Source organism: Diadema antillarum, unplaced genomic scaffold (assembly GCF_040938485.1).
Source record: "Diadema antillarum isolate AM-2024a unplaced genomic scaffold, OU_Dant_1.0 seq00000950_RagTag, whole genome shotgun sequence".
Taxonomy (NCBI): Eukaryota; Metazoa; Echinodermata; class Echinoidea; order Diadematoida; family Diadematidae; genus Diadema; species Diadema antillarum.
Window position 1 is genome coordinate 147,438 of NW_027271798.1, and position 21,356 is coordinate 168,793.

At 40.4% G+C, this 21,356-nt stretch overlaps 1 protein-coding gene across 1 annotated transcript; it reads left to right on the plus strand.

Annotated features, from left to right (window-relative positions):
• Positions 1-239: 239 nt before the first annotated feature.
• LOC139741748 (ribitol-5-phosphate xylosyltransferase 1-like) lies at positions 240-17,590 on the plus strand. Its single transcript, XM_071652332.1, has 6 exons — positions 240-378; positions 3,070-3,234; positions 6,779-6,878; positions 12,775-13,080; positions 13,647-13,817; positions 14,991-17,590. Exons 1-6 carry the CDS (start codon positions 291-293, stop codon positions 15,388-15,390), a joined length of 1,230 nt encoding a protein of 409 aa, XP_071508433.1. The 5' UTR covers positions 240-290; the 3' UTR covers positions 15,391-17,590.
• Positions 17,591-21,356: the final 3,766 nt, after the last annotated feature.

Here is a 21,356-nt window from a genome sequence, read left to right on the forward strand (position 1 = left end):
TGCAAGTAGCGAGCGCGTGTACACAGTACAGCGTAGCGTTATCACACTTGTGTGTCAACTGTGTGTGTTGAGTCGAGCCAGGGAGGTTGGGAACCGTCGATTTCGCAATCTGTGTGTACTGAAAGCGAGCTAGCAGCTGCTGCTGAATGAACATGTGAAAATGTAGGAGAGTTCAGTGACAAGCGCAACTTCACAGCGCAGGACGCTGCAACACTAACATCTCCTTGGCCTGACAAGATAGCCTCACAAACGAATGAAGAATGAAAACTTGACGTTGTTGACAGTGCAGTATGAACCGGAGAATTCGGCAAATCTTAACTGGAGTGGTCCTTCTCTACGTTCTGGCTAGTGTTTACACGCTTTATCTATTCTTCACTGGTAGGTACATAATCCATAAACAATACATAATTAATTAATTATGTCATAACTTGTAATCTTGTATTGTAAAGTTGTATCAGAAGTTCAAGCTAAATTAGATGAACGTGGCGTCATGGGGATTAGAATTGCATCTTCTTCTTCTTCTTCTTCTTCCTGTTCAGTACAGTCCACCTTTGGTGTATTGTCGTACTGTTGGCAGGCATGGTGTGGAGGTGTTTATGTACAGTGCAGGTTAAAATGACTACATTTTCTAGAGTGCAGCTAAAAACATCCCATTCCCTTCTAGCGGAGTTGAATATCCTGCACCACTTGCTTAAACTGAGCTAAAGTGGTGCAGTTGAAGGTATCCTGGGGCAGAGCATTCCATAGTCTGGTTGTGTCTGGGAAGAATGTCCTTTGGTAGCTAACAGTTCGTGCATATGGAATAAAGAGCTTGTGAGAGTGTCCGCGGAGTGAAGTTGATGAAGAAGGGTGTATGATATCTGGGGGTATGTCAATGAGTGAGTACTTGATGCGGTACAGCATTACTACCTTGAATTGAGCCCTGCGCTCTTGAAGTGTAGGCCAATGTAACTGGTGGAGCATGGCTGCAACACTGCTTGTTCGTCTGTAGTCATTGCAGATGAAGCGAGCATAGCGACGTTGCACCATCTCGAGCTTGTGTATATTGTCTTGAGTGAACGGGTCCCAAACGGTGCATGCATATTCCATTATGGGGCGTACCAGTGCTTTGTAGCACAACTCCTTTGTGTTTCTTGGACATGACCTGATATTGCATTGTAAGAAGGCGCTGGTTGAGTTTGCTTTCTTTGTTATGACATTGATGTGATGGTTCCAGTTCAAGTTATGAGTGAGATGGACACCAAGATACTTTGCAGTATCAGCTTGATCGAGGATCTGACCATGGATGTTATAGGACTTGATTATCGGACGTCTCTTTTTGGTTACATGAAGAGTTTGGCATTTCTTGGGGTTGAATTGCATGAGCCAGTCTTCCTCCCATTGCTGTAATGAGTCAAGATCCCGTTGTAACTTGACTGTGTCTTCACACAGTCAGAATGAAATAATGGTGCGTATCAAATGAAAAAAAGTAACCCAGCTTCGGAGGGCTATGTACTATACCCTAACCCTAAACCAGGGCTGCCAACTCTCACACATTGAGCTTGAGACTCATGCATTTTGGTCCTTTCTCACTCTAAAACTTTATTTCATTTGCATGCATTTCTATTGATCACTCATTTTGACTCCTAAATTATAGCATTGGCCTATGGGAGTCTCACTCTCAACTAGTTTCCAGTGTTGGCAGCCCTGCCTAAACGCACGGGTGCACGCGCACTGCGGTGGGGAGTGGTGGGCACCATATCACAATTATTCCGACTCGTACTGTATGCGCAGAGTTCTCAGCGACAAAACACAAGTGACATTTTTCGCTGTACACCGGTGCAAGCTCATCATTTTAATCGACCGCCTGTTTTCCCATTGAAAAGCACGTAAATCCAGTGAATGGGCAAATAAGTGCTAACAATGATTATGTGTAGAAACTCTATTATTAATGAGGATTTTCTTCAATTCTTTTTCCCCCTGTTTCCTCAGATTATTTACCAGTATTTCCCTAATTTTTCTTGATTTGTATTCGTGTTCGAATGTTCCAGCATATTGCGCCCCGTCCCACGCATATTTTTTTATTTTATACGCAAGAAAGCCATTGCGCGAGAGTGGTCGATCTAAAAGATAGGTGGTCGATGAGTAGTAGACTTACTATACATAGATAAAAGTGGCCGAATAGGCCAGCCTGTATGAATGCAGGTTTGTGTGTATGATGGAAACTTGTGTTATCATCCATAACCTTTAACATGGTCACCTGACTGATAACTTGGTCACTCCTGCAAAGGCCAGCCCACACAGTCAGATTTACTCTGTTCATATTCAATAACTTGCAGCGACAAACCATGTTATCAAGTGGCCATGGTGAAGGTTATGGATTGTAAAGGCTAGAAGAAACCTTAAAAAAAAAAAAACCTGTAGTTGTGCAGGCTGGCTGTTAACCCATATTCCTCCCGAAATTCTCCAAGCGCCTTCAATGCCCCAAAAGGAATGCGAAACAAAACCAAAGTTTAATTGTAAATCATCAGCAAAAAAGATATGAACATTTTTTAAGTATAGAAATCATGTGACTATTGTCCATATAAGGTCTAATCCTAGACAAAGACGGGTGTGATTTAATCAATCCCCTCCTTACTTATGGCATTACTTCTCTACCTCAGTAATCAATACAATACAATACCTCAACAACCAAAGATTTGGCTCATTCTTTATGGTTTTATGTCACTACAGGTTACAGGCTTTTGTTGTGCTATTTTTAAAACAAGTCAGAGTCATTAAATTAACTGAGTTTTGCCCAAACTCCTGTGAAATCTGTCACATTCTGTATTTCAACCATGACGATCATCCAAAGTGCCATTTAGGATTTCATTAAATTTACTTGAGATTAAACTATGGTTCAAGCAGCCATGACCTTAATGATGATACCATTGTCACTTATTTTTGGCTTTATGTTACTTTTATTGTGTATACTAGTAAGATATACCCGTTTTACTGGTTATGAAACCTCACTTCCCTTTATCAGCTGTTGTACATACCATTGTACATTTGAATGTTGTTGGTGTTTTGTTTTGGTTTGGTTTTTTTTAGCACCAGAAGTGAAGAAGGTTAATAACTGGTTTGATGAACAGATGAGAAGCAGTGAGAAGCATCATGCTACCAAAGACCATGAGCTAGAACAACTCAACAAGAAGCCCAGGCCAACTCCAGGAAACAGAGTAGAAGTCTTTGAAGTCTGGAGTAAAGTTGGATTAGGTGAGATTTTTGTTGTTGTTTTTTTCAAAAGGAGACAGTGATGTGTAGGAAAAAAAACTCTCACTTGTTTTGCTGTCTGTATCGTCATAAAGCATTTAGCAGTAGAAAACAGGAAAACTGCCTTGAGATTAATTTGAATTATGATCATCACGAGATTGCTTATTCAAGAGTACATACTGCATCTGTTCCAGTCAGCATTGTGGGTTTTTTTTCCATTCATTTCAAAGGTATTGCAGCTATCAACCTTAAAGAATCATCTCCAAATTTGCAACAAAATACTATTTGTCCCCAATGACAAATAACTCTGAAGTCTAAGGCAAAGGAGCCATTTCCCTCCGTTTGGTCTTATTTGGCTGAGGTGCCTGTTTCAAAACACCAATGACAGGGAGCAGTAAAACCTCAAAACATGACAAACTTTATGTCACAAAATTTACAGAAGTGGACACTTGTGGACACGCATGTAACATTACGTAGTAATGGAAAGACATGCATGTCATCTACTGAACCTGCTATCCATGTTTACTCTGAAACAATGTGCGAAAAATGGGAAACATTAGATTACAGATCACGATCAACCTGCCGAAATATTTGCTTTCTCTTGTAAAATATGTACACTTTGCAAATGAAATTGCTTGAGTGATTTCCCAATATACACTACAACTGCACATGCATTTTTCTTCATTTGATAGAGTTATTATCTCCTGCGCATACAGTTTTTAGATTTTTCAAAGCGCCATTTTGTTTTCATCTAGGCTGACAGTCAGAGGTCGTTGTGATGAGATCAAAGCACGAAAGCATGTACAAAATGTTATTGTGACGCTTTTGATGGAAACAGGTGTTTGAATTAATTAGCGAGCGATGTATGTCCATGTGTGGTAGGTCCATGCTCCAACAAATATTTTGTGCCTTGTGAAAAAATGTAACTTAATTTAGCTTACAGGTCAAATTCCATGAAAATCATGGCAGTGTAAAGTGATGTATAGTAATTGTAATCATATTCATTAAATGACACAGAGGGAAGAGATATGATTACCGCATATTTATTCCTTTATATATAAATATTTAAAAAAATCAGTGAACTATAACATTGAAAGTTTTCGAAGAATTTTTCTTCAGAGATAAGCAAGATCATAGTTCCACTTTGCGCATGAGCAGATATTATACAGATATTGACTTATCAGAGGTGGAATATAACATTTGAGATCCTCGCGGGAAGTTATATTTTTGTCGAGGAAAAATATAGTATTTCGAGACAAAAATATAACTTCCCAAGGGAAATGAAATGTTATATTCCTACCGAAGGAAAAAAGTCAATATCTGTTATATTATATGACCTACAGTACAAGAAATAAACTGCTGTATAAAGCAACACGACTTCTCCTTTTTCAAACCCACCCACAGTCAAATTCACGAACGCGCGTGACAACGCTCGGCACTGTTCTAGTGGTATGCAATCGAGCCAAACCGAGCCATGATGGTTTTCGCGTACGCCCTACTATCGTGGCATATAGCCGTGCAGGAGCATTCCTAGAAGTCACTATTCAATCATACGTAGGCCTGTAGCGAGGGCCTATTTACGTAGCGGTAACGTTAGAGCTAGATTTTGTAATGACGGTTGTAAAATTATTTTTAAAAAATTGTATAAGACTACCGTAACTGCCGCTTTTGGTCTAAAGCAAGCTTGTTGAGGTAAGTGTTTGTGGTGATGTATGAGAATGTGAACTTTCTAACAATGTAGGGCCTAATCTCTCCTGTCTGCAGTCACTGGTACTTTTACATAAACTGTAGACTACGGACCTGGCCCTGGTCCAGGTCCAGCTAGCGCTAGTTGTAGCATAGAACTACCGGTGTCAAAGAAACTTACTCAGTTCAGGCGGTGGTAATACTAATGGGAAATCCTTTGCCTTCCGGCCCTGTCACGACTGTCTAACATTAACGGGAGTAGTAGGCTCTATAGCTTCCAACTTGTTTCTCTCTCAAGCTGCCATACCAGTTACAACACTGCTAACAGTTTGACTAAAACAAATCTGTTGCAATTTCGCAATTCTCGCCTGTAGCGCGTGTATACGTATGCTGTGCATGAAGTGTTGTCTACCGCTCATCACGTTTGTACGCTTGTAGGGTACTGTATACTGTGGTCACGGTTACGGCCCGCCATATCCATCCAGCATACGGCACTGGTCACGGCGATTGCATTCGTGTACGTGTGTGTGCAAAGCGTCTCTGTGTATGTTGCGCGCATCATAACAATTGGTTTTTGATGACGTCACCCCTCCTGATATAACGCATTTGTTTAACGTGGTCGCTGTTATATTACATGGTTGTACGTAATTTACGTCATGTTATGAAAATATAACGCTTCTTATCCTTGTGACAATGGTCACGTGACTGCATTTTGACCAATCACACATTGATATCTATATAGGTCATATAATATCATAATTTGTTCCAGCAGACATGTTCCTTTTTAAATTCACAGAGATAAGCACCTGTGATGTAACAGTTATTCATGTTATCCTTTTGAATGGTGTTTTGTAGCACGTCCACCTGACAGCAAGCCTGGTATTTGGCAATATTAACTGAGAAAAAAAGTGGTTTGTAAATGCATTCATTGCAAAACAATGAATTGAATGCTTCCCTAAGTTTTGATTGATGGACCAATCTGGTTGCATGGGGGCATTTCATCAAGCTGACAAACTGTTTGATAAGCTACTGAATTCCTTGCATCTGATTGGCTGAGAGGAATTTCGTCAGAAAAAAAAAATCTGACAAAACATTTGATGAAATGCCCCCTGGTCTACACAAGTTCATTCTTTGTGTGAATAACACAAATTCCACAAATTGTTACATGATCAGGCATGCTTATAAATAAAGTCAGCTGAAAACAGTGATGTGCCTAACCAACGTGCACACAAGCTAATATACAAACTGGCCTATTTATTGTATTGACATGAAATTAGATGTGGAATGCAAAAGTGTTTTATGTAGACTAAAGCAAATATACAAGACTTTGATACAGGACCTTTTCAGGGATGCCAAGTTCAAAAAATGTTTATGATTGAGATTTTCATGACTAGGCATCTCGGCAAGCGAATGTGCACGCAAGCAAGGGTGTGGGAGGGGTTCTCCCCCCCCCCCCCCCCCCCCCCCTTGGCCCGTGTTACCTCTTAATGGTGCGATCAGGTGCATACTTAAATGACTATTTTTTACTTATTTTGAAAGACAAAAGGAAAATGTACCGTCAATTGTAGCCATCACTTTAATCCTTTGAGCTATGCTCCTTACTATGGGCAAAAATTGCAGACTTTGCCCGATGCGTGAGAAAAATGGGTGCCATGCGTGATATCGTGAGACGACCCCTATAAAATGCTTGAGTCTCACTCAGAATGCGTGAGACTTGGTAGCTCTGCCTTTTTTATGTTTGCTGAGTGTTATCAATCATTATTTGCAGGAATGAGAAAAGTATCACAAGCATATTTACCATTCAGGAGTAAAGACTAATTTCAGTGTAATTTACTTATGTATTTTGACTTTTGCCCATCAGGAGCATACACCTGGGAGCATATACTGGGTGGTCAACTTGAGCCAAGACTAGGTGGCATATGGAGTTATGGAGAGCTGAAATCTAATGGCATTCTTTTCCGGTTAGTATTTAAATGTACTCACAGTTTTTTGAATTGCTCCGTAGCACTATGCAATAGACTGGGGTACTAACATATTCAAATTTTATGCATGCCTTTCTTACAAGAGCTCTTCTTGACAACCTGAAAGCTTGCCCAAGGTACAAAGTATGCCTGATGTAGCCAAAACTAACATATGCAAATTGGATCCCAGGTATGAAATGTGTTTTTCTTAGGTGCAGGTTGATAGAATAGTTTAGTATTAGGTCAGGACAGAAGACACACCCATAAATTTGAATATGTATGTAAAGTGGTCCATTAAAAGCACTGAAAACCTTTTTACAGGTTCTGTATGCTAGAAAAGCATTCATTTATCATGTATTTGCATCAGTGTGAATCACATATAATTTAACTACACTCTACCAGCTGTCACAGTGTGAATACTGTAGTTCCTCCTCCGCATTTGCATAATATTCAAATCTAAGCTTACTTTGAATAGGGAATAAGGGAGAACAAGAGAGTGGGCTTTGCTATCAGTCTTGTCTAGGAAGGCAACAACACATAGTCCAGGGTTTTTACAATCTTGGACCAGATGTGCTCTGTTGTGTAGAAAGAAGGTGGGGTCTTTTTGTGCTTGTGCAATCATGCATGGTGCACATGAGTGGGCGTACAGTTGTAGGAGGGCTAAGATATGAGAGGAAGGTATGATAGTGGGCAGATGACACCAAGAGCTTTTGGCAGCAGGATGCCTTGCTGAGGAGCTGCCACAGGCTCTCCTGTGGGTGTGTGGTAGCAGTAAGTTTGGGAGCACCAAGGATGAGGCACATGCTCAGACTTGCAGGTTATCCAATGCATGTCGGGCACTACCAGAATATCACTTCCAGTGCAAACCTTTGGCAGCACAGGCTCGGAGAAGCACCCATTTCCCCCAGCTTGACTCACACTTTTCAAGAACTGTAAGTGGTTAGGAGCTAAATTTATATCATTTGTATTTAGTTATGTTATTTTTCACACATTTCATGAAATGAAAGAAAACCTTAGTAGCCAATAATTGGGTAAAAGAATTTCTACTAGGAAAGTGTGAAAAGTAATATTTGAAAGTCAGAAGGTAAAGCAAACTGTCCAAGGTCATTTTAATGGCAGCTTGCCGTACAATTATTTTTATGTAAATCTATTTTACATGTGGTCTTTGTGAAAACTGAATTATCAATAGTAGATTCAATGGTATGCAAGGAGAAATTTGTCTTATGGCAAGTGTGATGTATATATTTCATGTATCATGGTTAGTTGGAAGTTTAATAGAGTCAAAATTATTCGTTAGAAATTGCAAGTGTGATAAACAATATTGCTTTAGGGTAAATTGTTGAGCAGTTCATAGCAAAGTAATGGTCAAGGTATGATTGATGGACACAGCTGCATAGCTATAGTCTGGACTCTTGTCTCTAGCACTGGTAGCAAGTATAATTCTTATGAAGATTATTTAAGGAGATGAATTAAACGCATTAGAATTTGTATTTCCTATTTGGGATGAATTTTAAAATGTCAAAGACTAGAGTAACTGCGTCAGTAAGCGGCCGTGCAGCCGTTCGCGGCAGGTACAACATACACGGTAATATACAGCTAAACACAGCATTGCACTGTTACATGCACACTACACATATACTAACACACTAGCAATCAACAAAAATCAACCGATAAAATGGGCACGATCTCTGACGAAAGTGAAATTTTCTCACCTAAATGACAACATATCGCATCCAAAATGAAATTTTCGATACTTCTTAACATAACAGTTAAGAAACAATGGTCCAAGGAACTAAATTTTTTGTCGTTTTCTCGATGTTCATGGATTTTGAAAACATATCCTCACATAAAATAGAATTTTCGCGAGCCGATGTGGGCCGCCATTTTTTTCGGAAAGTGGATGTTACCATCGCAAAAAAATGAGAAAAACACGAGAAAGACATCAACAACACCGCCAGAATTGCGATCTTGTTTGCGGCCAATGCATGTGCGCACGCTATTTTCACGTGCTTTCGCAATGGGAATTGGCGCTTACGCAATGTTCGCGAGACATGTGAAGGCGTTCAGCTAAAGATCGCGGAGCACGCGCGTATTGCATAGGGATTGTACATCGTGCCGCAAGCAGAAATACTACGTCGCATATCGCCCTTATCGGCGAAAATTGTGCCGGGTTTTGCCCTGGTAAATCATGAAAACTGCGTTGGTCAATGGTAAATTTCTTTCATGAAAACAATTGCGTTAATGAATAATCTTGTCTATGATATATGAAATGGTTGAAAATAATTTGCCTGATTTGTTTACAAGTTGGAAAAACTCTTAACAATGCTTAAACTGCCGCAAACGGGATATTTTACTCTAGTCCTTTGTGATTTTTTTTTTTTTTTTTTTTAAACCAAGCAAGCAGGCAGTTCACTGGTTTGTGAAATTGTATGGTTTAGTTGTGCCAGCATGTAAGAGAAAGAGGTTTGATTTATTTTGTATGTTGGATGTACATGCATATAGAGTAACTGCGGCAGTAAGCGGCCGTGCAGCCGTTCGCGGCAGGTACAACATACACGGTAATATACCGCTAAACACAGCATTGCACTGTTACATGCACACTACACATATACTAACACACTAGCAATCAACAAAAACCAACCAATGAAATGGGCACGATCTGACGAAAGTGAAATTTTCTCACCTAAATGACAACATATCGCATCCAAAATAAAATTTTGGGTACTTCTTAACATAACAATTAAGAAATAATGGTCCAAGAAACTTGATCTTTTGTCGTTTTCCCGATGATATGCTCATGGATTTTGAAAACATATCCTCACATAAAATAGAACTTTCGCGAGCCGATGTGGGCCGCCATATTTGTTCGGAAAGTGGATGTTACCATCGAAAAAATTCAGAAAAACACGAGAAAGACATCAACAACACCGCCAGAATTGCGATCTTGTTTGCAACCAATGCATGTGCGCCAGCTATTTTCACATGCTTTCGCAATGGGAATTGGCGCTTACGCAATGTTCGCGAGACATGTGAAGGCGTTCAGCTAAAGATCGCGGAGCACGCGCGTATTGCATAGGGATTGTACATTGTGCCGCAAGCAGAAATACTACGTTGCATAGCGCCCTTGTCGGCGAAAATTGTGCCGAGTTTTGTCCTGGTAAATCATGAAAACTGCGTTGGTCAATGGTAAATTTCTTTTTTGAAAACAATTGCATTAATGAATAATAATCTTGTCTATGATATATGAAGTGGTTGAAAATAATTTGCCTGATTTGTTTACAAGTTGGAAAAACCCTTAACAATGCTTAAACTGCCGCAAACAAGATATTTTACTCTAGACTACTCTATCCAGATGGGAGCTCCAGATAATTCATGTGACAAAGGTGAAAATGGCAAATTGAGGTTTTAAGGAACCAGTATGATAGACACCAATATGATAGAATCATTTCACTTGATAACCCCAAACCTGAATTCATACAAGGGATAAGCTTGGCTCAGCACATCAGGAAATATATTCTTACACCGCCGGCCAAACGTTTTCAAAAGTTTTGGGGATGGGGGGAGGGGCCCCACTTCTGGGTTTCATGAGCTAACAAGCCCCCCCCCCCCCAAAAAAAAAAAAAAAAAAAGAAAAAAGAAAAAAAAGAAAGGCCTTCAGGGCAACTTCTGGTGCCACTTCTGGGTTTCTTCAGCTGTCAAGCAAAAAAAAAAAGGGGGGGGGGGGAATCTGCAGCACGCAAAAACATATTTTTACCACGCTCACACTTTAAGGTTTCTATTTCTTTCTCATGCCACTTACGCACTTCCGGGGTTTAAAAAAGGTGGGGGGGGGGTGGCTAAAGTGGTGACACCTTATGTATTCTTTTGTATGGTGCCAAAAAAGGGGAGCACTTTTCATAAGTACATACACCAAGATTTCAGATTTTTGTGACCATTTTGGATTTCCGAAAAACCCTCGAGGGGGCAAGATTCGCAACACCCATTCGGATGCAGCACCCTTGAAAATGGATGAAACCATCAAATCTTTTAATTTTTTACGATTTTTAAAGGAGTATGTAAGAATTTATTTTCAACAGCCATTTTGCATCACCAGATTTGGATTTGTCACCTTCAAAAAATGAGCGAACCTTCGAAAACAAGGTTAGACTCAGAATGTGACTTTGGCACCCAGACTGCATTAAATAGATTTGCTATAAAATTTCTTATACAGCAGATTTTTTTTAAATAATTTTTTTGATGGAACATATCAAAACTTGCACCTTTTAAATGGGTAAAAGGAAAGTCTTGGCATTGGTTTCAAAGCCAGACGTTTATAAACTATGTCTTGGAAGGTCAATATGTTAGTATTGTGTGTACATGTATGATTGTGCAATGAAACAGAAAAGCTGTTGACGATGGGGAGTTTGCTGTCGACTACGCTGAAAATGCAGCAGAAATGATTGGTGTTTACTTTCCCATATACAATGTCTTTAATGGCATACATATGTACATCTTGCACTTTTCACTTTCTACTGATGAAATTAGCCGCTTCTGGCGGGTGAAGTAAAAAAGGAAAGGGGGAAATATTAGGAAGATATGCGTATGCAGTCAGTATAATTGTGTGTAGTGTGCAAACACACACAAGATTTTGGTGGAAATTTTATGATCATTATTTTATCTCTATTTTGTGAGAAGTCATAGTGAGAGACTAAATGCCATCCACTCCCAACCCTTGTGTAGTAAATCAAGGTATTAACCCATTGAAAACGAGTCCCAAGTATACTCGGGCAGGTGTCTCTGAGAAATGCGTGTTATAGCAAATCAGTCTGTCCTTGACAGGTTAAAGAAAGCAAAGTCCAAATATATGGTAGATGTGGACTGAGTGAAAGCAGCAATATTAGAACACATTAGTGAAAGTTTGAGGAAAATCAGGCAATGGATTCAAAAGTTTCGGTGCCATCATCGCTGGATAAGGAGGCTACATTACTTCATGACCTCAGTATGGACAGCAATATAAAGAAAATAAAGATAGAATTCAATGTTTTTTTCACTTTTCTAGCATAATGAAAGAGCACTTGACTTGCCTCTTTTAAGAAAGCAGGAGGAATGATATTACCCTTTTAAGATATGTCGGGAACAAGTTTGGGAAATGTGTGTTTTTCATGAAAAAATGGAATTTTGTGGAATTATTATCCTTATCTTTTTCCATGCTGATTTCTTTTAAAGGGTAATTCCATCCTGATTTGGTGCATTGCATCAAAACAGGAAAATCAGAAAAGAAAATCAGTGAATTTTTTATTTTTTGAAAAAAAAAAACAAGTAACACAAAAAAGTTATGAACCAAAAAATTATAGAAAGTCACAACTTGCCAACTCAGTGACACAGGTGTTGAGCAGCTCTCCATTTTGTTTGTACACCAAAAGTCACTAATTCTTATCTTTCTTCTGTTCTTGATTATATACAATGAGACATTTAAATGCAAGATGTTTTTTTCATGTTCTCGGATAAGGTCTGTGTGAAAATAGTTGAGCAAAACGAGAATTAGTGAAATTATGTGTACAAAACAAATTGAGAACTGCTCAACGCCTACCTTAGAATTGCCAATTTGTCGTACTCTCTAAACAAGTTATCAGTTCATAACTTTTGTGTTTGTCTAATTTTTTCCCCAAATTTTGACTGATTTACTCCTGAATTTTCTGTTTTCATTCGAAGCAACATGCCATCAGAATGGAATTCCCCTTTAAGCAGAGATTAAGCATTGTGAATATCAAAAGGTTTTCACAATACTACCAAAGTTTGTATTTTTTTATTCATTTTGAGAGCATACCTTTATTGTCGATGTAACTGAAGAATAGATTATCATTGTGTAGTTTGATGGGGTTATCTTTAGTGTTAATGTCTGGAATATCTCTTTCAGAATGAGACATGGTGATGGAGTTATGCCCGACAAAGTACCCCAGGATGCAGAAAACGTCGTTCTCATTTTGAATGGACGATCCCGGGACACAGTTTACCACACCAAGACCTGGCTGGACCACCTGGCATCCTACCCGAGACTAGCCCGAGTTGTGCTCATGCTGATAGGCAATGAACAATGTCAGAATGACTGGGTCTTGCCTTACATGAAGAGCAATGGAGGAAGAATAGACCTACTCTTTATCGTGTATGACACCAAGATAGTGAATGGACAAGACATTCTGCAGTGGCCCTTGGGTGTGGCAACGTAAGTGATGGCAAACATTTTACCAGTACATGGAATGATTGCTAAATGTGGATTTGAATGTCCTGTACTACCGAAGATAATGAGGAAAGAATATTTCTGGGATGGTCACAATGTAAGAACTCATGGATACTCGGTAGTATGTTTTTCAAACATGATTGGTATTTGTATCTAGAAGTTTTAAAAATCTGTAAAGTTTTGCTGTGAATTTCACGGAAAAAATGATCCACTAGTCTCTCTGATGGTGTGAAATTCCATTGTACAGGAGAAAAATGTTATGACAAACCGAGATAGAGAAATATTGGATGTTTTGAGGAAATTTCTGCTTACCCTCATCTTCTTCCACACCAGTCAATGTATAAAGCCACTCTTATAATGAGATTGGCTATGACCAAAAAAAAAAGCAGTTTTAGTGCTGAAGTTGCACATTACATGGTCCTGGACATACATAGTGGCATACCTGTCACAATGTGATTATATTGATGTTGCAAGATTTCGGCTATGAGGAAATGGGTGGATCCTGACCTCTGTTACATCTAATTTCCCTCTGTATTTGTTGTATATTTAAGGTACCGTGGCTTTCCTGTGGTCAATAGCAGTCAGCTGCACCTTGCTTCTCCACGGCACTATCTGTGTAATTTCTTGGGCACAGTCTATCCTGGTTCATCACGTGAACAGCTGTCAAGAATCATGGCCAGTCATCAACTCCAGAACTACTGCTACGTGAAAACCCGAAAAAAGTAAGCTGTCGGACTTTGAGAAATTTCCACTGTATGTGATTAAAGAAAGACGTAAAGGTCCCTTGACAGGGTTGGGTTTGAAAGTGGTGTATATGAGGGGACCCTAGTAATACTGAGCAAACTAATCCATGCTAGATGATTATTTCTGATTCCAGCAATTTAAAGGGATCAGGGTGCCATCAGTTGATGCCTAGGTGGACAGGGTGCTCCAACCACAAATTATACATATATTCATTTTGTGATTCTTTGTAAAAGTTCAGGTTGCTGCATTTCTGATCTCTCACCAAGTCAAAACAACCAGCGATGCCGATAGGTCAATGCACATGTGCTGAAATATAGACTTAAAATCAGATTTGAATGAACTTTGGTAAAAAAATGTTAAGCAAACAAACCAATGAATGTCAATATGACTGTCCATCTCTTACAAGACTGGATTTGGAAGTCAAGTGGCAGGCATGCACAGGGATGTCGTGTCCTATGCCAATTTTTGGGAATATTTGGATGTATATTTTATAGTAATTGGAGCATCTTTAGATTTTGATACCCACTATAACACTGTTTTGACCCAAACACAAGTATTGACAAAATTCCGTTGATAGTAACCCAAGCTTGACATGTCCAGTACTCCTTTGGCAATTTTGAACCACTTTCAAGTCCTTGATATGTAAGGAGACCAGAATGTCTGACCCTTTACTCCTATTACAGGTTACGATTTGTTTTATCAGTGTATTCTACACACTGTGGTAGTACACGAGTGTAGCACCAGGCTGTCGGAGGCACCACCATAGCACAGGAAAAGATGTACAAAAGTGTAAATGATTTGTTTGTGTATAGGAAATAAATTCAAGATTTGGATATGTCTTCTCATTATTGATGTTAATATTCACCCTTGATGAGGACACAAATCAGATATTCTGTAATTCGTCTTTCCGAAAGGTTTCACAGATGACTCATTTCATAGATTTTTTTTCTAATTTGATATCTGTACACATGTGTATAGCATTGTGTGTAGCTATTGTTCCATGGTGTGACAAAATTCCCAAATGAATGAGGCCATGATATATAAGTGGAAAAAGGGTTATTCCTAATGAGATCTGCCCCATGAATACGCTAAGTTTTCAGAAAACCTGAAATGATTTGCTTTTGTGAATTTATACAATGTATCATTACCAGTTGGGAGCCAGATGAGACTGAAGCAAGCCTGCAGTCCTACATCAATGTCATCACCCAGAGTGACCTCACACTCAGTCCCGTGGGCATGAACCCAGAGTGCTACCGGATTTACGAGGCCTGCGCCCTGGGATCCATGCCAGTCGTGGAGGACCTCCCAACCGAAGGGGACTGCCTGCACAGCCCATTCAGATTGCTGAAGGAGCACGGTGCACCATTCATCTATGTCAAGGACTGGAGCGAGTTGCCAAATATCATCGAGGAGCAGCAAAGACTGGCGGTGGATGAAGTTATCCGGAGGCGGCAGGATCTTGTTGCATGGTATGAGGAATTTAAAAGTATCATGAAAGATATTCTCCTAGGTAAATTGCAGGGATTGTTTCCAGGGTATCAGTTCAGGTGACAGATACTACTGTTTATGTTGTAGCCAAAAGTTTGAAGTGCTGTGCAATGTTCTAATTGTTGAAATTCTGTTTCTACTCATAACAACATGGCATGATCCATTGTGGCATATGTACAATGTGGTTTTGTAGTCCAGATTACTAATCAAATCGTGAAAATCAATTCTTTTCTGCCTCAAAGGAATAGGGTGTAATAGGGTGTGGAAGATATGAGAGGGTACAAATAACACATATGGTACAAGGTGTCTAGAATCTGGATCCATTGTATCCTATACTTGCCCTTTCCTTGATTTTCCAGGCTTGCCAATTTTCTAGTACAGACGTTACCAGGGTTGTCTTTCTGTTTTCGCATTTTGTTTTTATATTTCCTGCCTTTGTGTTGGTAGCCTTTATGGGTCTATGCTTCTAACCATCAATACAAGAGATATCTCGAACCCCCAAAACGTGGAGTCTTTTAGGGTGGTATCCCATTATTTTGGCCAAAGATTCTCTCAAAATCTAGAGTGAAGTGGTCTTCATACACATCTCTCCTCCTATGATACAAGTGGGAATGAATATTGAATTTTTTGCGGCCTTATGTGCAACTATATTTTATGACAATTACCAGCCTTTTCGGAGGATCTTGAGCCCCGACATTTTGGCTTGGTACGCAGGTAGATGAACAACCAGGTGCTTATCTCAGATAAAATCAAAAGAAATGTTGAAACAACAAGATGAAGAACTGAATGTTCGATAGCAAGACAGAGGTGAAGTAAATGGTTAATTTAATTTTCCATTGTGTATATGGTGCAGTGTCAAAATGGATGAACAGGCAAGCATGGCCTATTGAGTTTAGCCTAGGTAGACATAGCTCACATGTCTTGTAGCACAAGTGATTGCTCTGCTCCCCGAGTTTATATTGTTCAATCATCACGGATTTACTAGTGAGGCAAAAGATATCAAATTACATTTACTCCATTCTTTACTGCCCCAGATACCAATCATACAACATCCTGCATGGCTACCACTGAAAGAGCCATGATGAGAATAAAAGCTTGGCCTTTTCCAAGGGCAGAATGATGTAGAACCCAGGAAATGTTCCTTTTGTATGTTGTATAATTATTGTGACATTTAGGCAAATTACATAGATCTAGGGTTAGGCAAAGGTTTATGCCCAATAGCTTCTGTGGGTCCTTGGGTGACGCGGACTTGGCGTCCTAGGGTTAGGGTTAGAGTTGGTGTCCAAGGGTGGCGCTGGTGACATGGATCCCAATGCCCCGTTTCCTCAGTAATTCTGAAACCACTGGCTTTCGGTGGCCCCAATGATTTCTTTACAGATACGACCATGTTTTGTTTTTCATAGGTCTGGAATGGATTGGCAGTAGCCTGAAATGTTTCCCATTGTCTCTGCTGTCAGATTGAATTTCCTGCAGCTGATATTTCTTTTCAAGTTACCACATTTGCCCTGATCTTTAGTGCCTACAGATATTCATTCTCTGTGAGGAAACCTGGGTTCCTTATTCAGACATTACCCTCCCTGTGTCGGGAGTAATGTGCTCATTTTCCTCGAGAGAGACAGGATTTCTGACATTCTTCTTTCTTTTAAAGTGTTCTACTCTTCGTTGAGATTGTCTGGGATAGAGATTCCCTTTCTTTCAGCCATCTTGACTGCCTTCTGTTGTCATTGTATTAGGCTCGCAATTTCTGCTCCAACTGGGTATTCCAATTTGCAGATGTGTACTAATCCACAAATACACTTTTGTACAAACAAAGTCAAAGGTTATTACTCCTATGTTGTAGACCCACTTCTTTGGCTTTGGTGTAGATGAAATTGTTGATGGTAGAAAGAGCAATTTCTTGACATATAACCAAATGGTCATATCTTTCCTCCAAATTTAGGTTCTATTGAACATTCCTTTGGTTTGTCATATGCTATTCTAATGACATGTGTGGTCAACATACTTAACTTCCTTCTCAATTTTAGGGCTGCCTTTTCTATATTCTCACATTATTAAATCAATTGTTCCTCCACTTGGATGAATACCTGGTCATGATCTAGACTAGGGACCTATCTGTATTTCCAAGTATCTGGCCATTTTTCCAGGTTCAATGGACCATGGCCGACTTGGACAAATAAACATAGTTTATAGTGATATTAGTAGCATACACAGTATATATTTGATGCCCAGTAGTGTGTAATTTCATTGATATACAAATTGAATAATGTAGGGTTAATGACACTACCTTGAGGGAGGCCAGCTTGGCATCTGCAAGTGTCCAAGAAAGTGGAGTTTATCCGCACTATAGGACACCTGCGTTACCATTTGACAGATGTCCTGCCCCAGTCAAATTCCCCTCGAGATGACGATTCATTTGGCTATTTAAAATGGAAAATTTCACGTAACAAGGTCCCATGTGGGCAAAGTGAGACTTGAGATAAAACTAGAAGTAAAGAAAAAGAATTGTTGCGCAGCCGGACAAAATGAGACCCCCACCTTCCCCCATCACCAACGAGCTGCAGCCAAAGGAACAGGATAGAAAAAGATTAGGAAGATCAATACGATAAAAATAAAACTCAACAGAACCAGTGGGGGAGCTTGATGGATCGTCATTCAATGTGAATAAATGACATGGGGTCATTATTAGATGAATAAAACAAATTTGGATTACCCCAATATTGACTCATTTAGTTCTTTTGTTAAAGCTGTATAAATTCGTATCTTTATTTCAAAACTTAAAAGGCATTCAACCATAACAAATAAGAACAAATCGATCATCTGAGGACTGGGCAAGACGCTGCATGACTCCAGCAGTGGGATGGTGGATTCGAAAGATGGGATAAAAGCAGGCAGTCAGGGGAGTAACATAATAAAAGGAGACAGTCAACTAACCTCATGGAAATAAATAACAACCAACTGTCCTCGTCACTAATGAGTCACAGCCAAAGTAACAGGATATTAAGAAATTGGGAAGATCCAATACGATGAAAATAAAACTCATTAAAAATGTATTAAAACTGTATAAATACGTCTCTTTATTTGAAAATTTAAAACACATTCAACCATAACAAATTTAAAAAATGGTAAGATTGCACGTAACAAGGCTCCCTGTGGGCAGAGTGAGACTCGTGAGAAAACAGGAAGTAAAGAAAAAGAATCGTTATCTAATCAGTGACAGGAGGCGGACAAAAAGAGACCCACCGTTGCGGTCACTAACGAGCCGCAGCCAAGGAACAGGATATTAAAATATCGCGAAGATCAATACGATAAAAATAAAACTCGACAGAACCAGAGGAGGAGCTTGACGGATCATCATTCAATGTGAATAAATGACATGGGGTCATTATTAGATGTATAAAACAAATTTGAATTACCCCAATATTGACTCATTTAATTCTTTTGTTAAAACTGTATAAATACGTATCTTTATTTCAAAACTTAAAACACATTCAACCATAACAAATAAGAACAACTCGATTGTCCGAGGACTGGGCAAGACGCTGCACGACTCCAGCAGTGGGATGATGGATTTGAAAGATGGGATACCGCGGCCACCTTTCCGATCTGGGGGTGGGACTTGCGTTGGTGGAATCTTTTGGCAGATGTAATGCCCCGTGCATAAATTTCCTGGTCTCCTTGTCGACCCTATGAAGGGTTCCTTTCTTTGCACTGCTAAGCACAAGGCTTTAGTGGTGCTGCGCTGCCAAAACATTGACTAACGCCCAGATCTTCTGCTGCGGCTTCAGTGGGGCTCGCTTTAGCAGCGAAAGGTCACTCACCAAGCGAGCTAGGGCCCTCGATGGGCCCTCCGTCCCTCCGGCTCCAACCGGACACGCCCAGGTACTTATAAAAGTCCCCAGGACCCATCGCCTTAATCTTCCCGCCACTCGTGTCGAAAGTCATGTCCTTGTCGGTCACCCACTTCTTTCGTTTGGGGTCACTTACTATCGACATGGTGGCACACTAAGAAAGCCCTATCTCCAATCTAACCTTTGCAGCCCCAGCTTCTAGGCATCGAAGCTGGGTAGCCAACCCTGTGGCTGTACTAGCACTGAAGTGATCGTGAGCGGCCTATACTCACTGGGGCCCTCCGGGTGTGAGTACTTGGGGATGAGAACGGTTCTCCCCTCTCTAAGTGCGGAGGGGAGACCAAAGACCAAAAATCCATTAAAGAGCCACTGGAGTTTAAGTGTATTGACCTGCACAAGGTCTTTTAGTACTCTTCCATCCCGTCCAGTGGCGGTTCCCTTTTTGGAGGCCTTAATTGATTTGTTTATCTCATCCGCAATCACTTCCCAAAAGATCCACACATTATTGTTCCGTCCCCTCCGGGAAGGATGTGGCCGCACCTGGAACCTTACCGTCCAGAATATCTCTGCATGTGCGGCCCCTATCCTTCTTCCAACTCTGCTGGGTCTGTCGGTACTTCCCATTGGGATTTTCTTTTCTTGGTCCCGCCCTGCTGGTTGGCCTGAAGGGCTGCAGGGCGGCGTCGTGAGGTGGCGCTTGGGAGCCACTCCTCCAGCTCCGTCTGGGGAGGGGACCCGAAGGCCCAATTCCCCAGAGATCCTCACAAAGGCCTCTTTCAGGGTCACCGGTGGAGTGGTCCCCTCACTCGAAGCTCGCGTTGGGCCCGAGCTATCATCCGTATCGGCCGAGACCGCAGCGGCGGCCTCGACCGATGTCTCCACCGAAGAAGGAGGGCCAGAAGTTTCTTCCGTGGCTTGCTCGAGCCCGGGTTCAGCAGGGTTTGCTCCCACATCCGAAACCCCTTTGCATCTCATTTCCCTGAGGAGGGCCGAGTACCTGGCATTTTTGCGCCGCATGCCTTTTATAGACTCGATTGTTCTATGCGGCAACACTTTCGAAATGATTTGATTGAGATTGTGTGTAGAAGCGGGTGCGGAGATCTCCGCACTCGCAGCCAGTCTCGAGAGAAAACGTGAAGTAAAGAAAGAATCGTCATCTAATCGGCAACGCGCATTGGGACAAAATGAGATCCCCACTGTCCCCATCACTAATGAGCCGCAGCTAAACTAACAGGATAGTAAAAGATCGGGAAGATCAATACGACAGAAATAAAACTCATTAAAAATGTATTAAAATCGTATAAATATGTCTCTGTACTTCAAAACTTACAACACATTCAACCATATCAAATAAAAAGGAAATGGTAAGATTACACGTAACAGTACAATAAAAATTAAAACTCAACAGAACCAGAGGGGAAGCTTGACGGATCATCATTTGATGTAAATCAATGACATGGGATCATTATTAGATGCATATGATAAAATTACCCCAATATTGACCCATTTAATTATTTTATTAAAACTGTATAAATTGTCTCTTTATTTCAAAACTTAAAACACATTAAAAAACAACAAATTTTAAAAATGGTAACATTACACATAACAAGGCCCGCGTGGGCAAAATGAGACTCGAGAGTAACAGGAAGTAGAGAAAAAGAATCGTCTAATCGGTGATGCGCAGCGGGACAAAATGAGACCCCCACCGCCCCCATTGCTAGGGAGCCACAGCCAAGGGAGCAGGATGATAAGATATCAAAAGATCAATACAATAATATTGAAACTTAACAGAACCAGAGAGGGACCCTAACGGATCATATCATTCAATGTGAATAGATGACATGGGATGAATATTAATGTATATTACAGGTTAAAATGCAAATTGTAAATATCGTGCATACTGAGCACTACACTATTTGTACACATGTGTGCTTCAATAATTATTTGAGGCATTTGGCGATTTATTAAAGCAAAATGGACGCCCCATGAGTGTCCTCTCGCTTATTTCACTGACAGGGACAGTGTATCCCATCACTTTGATGAAATCGAGGGTAAAAAGGGAGAGGCTTGTTTGGGTCATATCTTTCAAGTTGACAGACTCCATTTTCAACGCCATTATGCCAGTCTCTGGCCGGCCCTCTAGCCTTTACGGATCTTTGTGAAACGTTTATCTGATGCTAG